Source organism: Charadrius vociferus, unplaced genomic scaffold (genome assembly GCF_000708025.1).
Source record: "Charadrius vociferus isolate BGI_N301 unplaced genomic scaffold, ASM70802v2 scaffold1077, whole genome shotgun sequence".
Classification (NCBI taxonomy): domain Eukaryota; kingdom Metazoa; phylum Chordata; class Aves; order Charadriiformes; family Charadriidae; genus Charadrius; species Charadrius vociferus.
This window is the reverse complement of record NW_009649168.1, coordinates 701825-705007: the sequence shown is the minus strand read 5'-3', so window position 1 is coordinate 705007 and position 3183 is coordinate 701825. Positions and strand designations below refer to the sequence as shown.

The window sequence follows — 3183 nt, the reverse complement described above, 5'->3', positions numbered from 1 at the left end:
GCCCGTGCGGGCTGTGTGCGGGAGCTGGAGGTGTGCACGGCGGGGGGCCGGGAGAGCCTCTGTCCGGGGGGTCACCAGCTGCCCACGCTGGGATGTGCCCAGGGGCCCGTGTCTGGTACCCTCCCGGGCAGTCGTGCGAGAGACTTTGGGGCCAGGAGGGGCTGAGAGCGTGGGCTGCCTGCCGCTGCTCTGTCCCGCTCACCCGCTCTCGTCCCCGCAGCGATGGCGGCCATCAGGAAGAAGCTGGTGATCGTGGGAGACGGTGCCTGCGGAAAGACGTGTCTGCTGATCGTGTTCAGCAAGGACCAGTTCCCCGAGGTCTACGTACCCACTGTGTTCGAGAACTACATTGCCGACATAGAGGTAGACGGGAAGCAGGTAAAAACCGTCACGGGTGCTGGAGCTGTTCCTGTCCCCTCGCTCCCGTGGTCCCGCGCTGGCAATGCCACCGCCCGGGTGGTGGGTCTGTGTGGCTCAGACGCACCCGTAGCGCTCGGGGGAGCCCCAGAGCTCCCACATTTCTGGGTCGCCCTGAACCTGCCCCAGTTTGAGGAAGACTGTGGTTATAAGTGAGGAAGATAAACCTGCTCAATCCTGGCCTGCGGCGCCGTCTGCGAGCTGCTGAGCCGCGTCCCTCTCCCCTCCCAGGTGGAGCTGGCCCTGTGGGACACGGCGGGACAGGAGGACTACGACAGGCTGCGGCCGCTCTCGTACCCGGACACAGATGTTATCCTCATGTGCTTTTCTATCGACAGCCCGGATAGCCTCGGTAGGGACCAGGGAGTGAGGGGGGACCTGGGGCTCCCGTGGGACCGGGTGCTGCTGCTAAACCCCCCGGGTTCGGGGAGGCCCGTGCTGGCCCTCTGGGGGTGCCAGTCCCTCCCCTCCATCTCCAGGAAAATGCTGGGAACTTGCTGGTGTGGTGGAGGTGGCGGGAGAGGAGGATGCCGTGGGATGAGCTCTCCCCGCTTCCTACGGGAAAAGCCTGGTGCCGGTTGTGGTGCCTGGTCCCACGGCTGTGCGGAGGCCGGGGCGGGGGGTGGGGGGCAGCCCCACGGCTCAGGGGGGTCCACGTGTGCTCCTTGCAGAGAACATCCCCGAGAAGTGGACGCCGGAGGTGAAGCACTTCTGCCCCAACGTGCCCATCATCCTGGTGGGGAACAAGAAGGACCTGCGGAACGACGAGCACACGCGGCGGGAGCTGGCGAAGATGAAGCAGGTGGGGACGGCCCTGGGTGCCGCTGCCTCGGCCAGCGGTCCGCCTCGCTGGGGCTCCCTTTGCCGGGCCGCGTCCTGGCGCTGAGGGCTGGACGCCCCAAGGGCGGTCACTGTGATTTTGCTGCTGTTTTCCGGCGGTGTTTCTGAACCCTATTTTAATGCTTTGTAGGAGCCGGTGAAGCCAGAGGAGGGGAGGGACATGGCCAACAGGATCAATGCCTTCGGCTACCTCGAGTGCTCGGCCAAGACGAAGGAGGGCGTGCGGGAGGTCTTTGAGATGGCCACGCGCGCAGGCCTGCAGGTCCGGAAGAACAAGAAGCGCAGAGGCTGCCCGCTGCTGTGAGCGGCCCGGCGGGTCCGGCCTGCGCCGCCTGGGGAGGGAGCGCGGCAGACAGCCGAAGCGGGACCCCGTGGTGCCAGTACCTGCCCCGAACCCTCCGCTCGAGAGCTGCCACCCAGCCCCGTGGGGTGTCCCTGCGCGGCCCCGGGGCCGCGAGGGGCCAGTGCCTTCAGTCCCTGCTGCTCTCTATGGGCCGGGCATTGGTGTAGTGCGCTCTGTTGCCCCATTTTGTACCAGTCTCCCCGGTTTGCCTCTCCCATGGGGATTGTCGCAGTGTTTGCTCTCCCTCCCCAGCTCCGGGCAGGTGCCACAGAAGTGGGGGGTGCCCGGAGCTCGCGTGTGGGATCTGCTGGGCCCTCGGGGCGCTCTGCCCGCTCCCCTCGGCTGTGTGGGCAGCACAGACCAGTGTTTTATACAGACTTGCCCGGGGCAGCTTTCAGCCCCGTCTGTGGGCAGAGCCGGGTTTGGCCGCTGCCAGAAGCGCTCTGCTCCCGGGAGCGGCGCTGGGGCAGCGTCTCTGCCCAGCTCTGCCGGTAACGCCGCCTTCGAGTCTGCATTGGTCACGGACTTAGCACCAGTAGATTGAACTGCGTAATTGGGAGAATAAATGCAAACTGGTATTTTAGTAGCGGTAACTCTGCTTGCGTGGCATCCTTGTGGCTGTCCCTTGTGCCCCTGGGCTGGTCCGGGCTGCTGGTCCACACGCTGCAGGGTGGGGGGCTTGCTGGGCCCCCAGCCCCTCGTTTCAGCCGCTGGTGCAGGATCAGCGCTCGTCACCGTGTGCTTGGGTAAGACCCAGGGAGCAGCTTACGTGGGACGGGACGGGCGGGAGTTCCGCAGCTGTACCCAGTCCCGGTGTGACGGGCACTGCGCTCGCTGCTGGAGCCGTCCCTCCTCCGTAACCATCCTGGCGCGGGTCGGGGCAGGGCTGCAGCCAGCCTGTCCTGTCCCTGCTCCGGCAGCCCCAGCAGAGGTGGCAGGGCCCAGGACTCGACATCGATACACCAGTTTTCTCTAAACATTTATTCCAGGGAAACAAAAAGTGAAGTGTGTGTGCCAGCGCGGCTGTGCCAGCTCTCGGGCCAGGCAGCTGCCTGGCGGTGAAACCGGGCATCCTGCGCTGGCCGGGTCCCTGCCTGCACCCCAGTCGCCCACCGCAGCAGCGCCGAGCTCCCCTGCGCGCACAGTGGTGCTCTTCGGAGGCCGGACTCTCGCTTAGGCCATTCACTGAACGGTGAGACCAGTCACAGGGAATTGGCTTTCCACAGCCGTGCCAAAAACTGCTTAAAATGGAGAGTGGTCCCAGTCCAGCACCGGCACGGTCCCGCTCTGTGAGGAGCGGTGTCTGCCCTGGGCAGGACCACCCCCTTGCCCGGTGGGCTCAGCCCCGTCTCCGCAGGGACGCGCGGCACACTGAGCACCGCGGGACCCAGCCGGGGGGAGCGAGCGGCCAGGGGCAGGCTGAGGGGTGCTGGAACTCCGTGGGGATTCTCCTCCTTTCCCTGGCGGGTTTCCTGCAGAGAAACCCCGTGGCAGAAGTGGCCCCTGACTCGGGAGGGGACCGGCAGCCCCTCAGCGAGAGCCCGTCCCGAGCCCTGTCACACGCCGCAGGAGAAGGCTCCCAG

At 66.4% G+C, this 3183-nt stretch overlaps 2 protein-coding genes across 4 annotated transcripts in view; one reads left to right on the top strand and one right to left on the bottom strand.

Moving 5' to 3' along the window:
• Positions 1 to 1578, top strand: part of RHOC (ras homolog family member C) — a 12166-nt gene extending 10588 nt beyond the window's left edge. For all 3 annotated transcript variants that reach the window (XM_009888442.1, XM_009888443.1, XM_009888441.1), the window contains 4 exons: positions 221 to 378; positions 649 to 769; positions 1089 to 1219; positions 1388 to 1578. In XM_009888442.1, the coding sequence (XP_009886744.1) occupies positions 223 to 378; positions 649 to 769; positions 1089 to 1219; positions 1388 to 1561 (582 nt within the window). In that variant the 5' untranslated portion in view covers positions 221 to 222 and the 3' untranslated portion in view covers positions 1562 to 1578. The remainder of the gene's footprint in view (positions 1 to 220; positions 379 to 648; positions 770 to 1088; positions 1220 to 1387) is intronic.
• Positions 1579 to 1968: 390 nt separating this feature from the next.
• MOV10 (Mov10 RISC complex RNA helicase) overlaps positions 1969 to 3183 on the bottom strand; it is a 7170-nt gene continuing 5955 nt past the window's right edge. Inside the window, 1 exon segment of the mRNA XM_009888468.1 lies at positions 1969 to 2109. Coding sequence (XP_009886770.1) covers positions 1969 to 2109 — 141 coding nt within the window.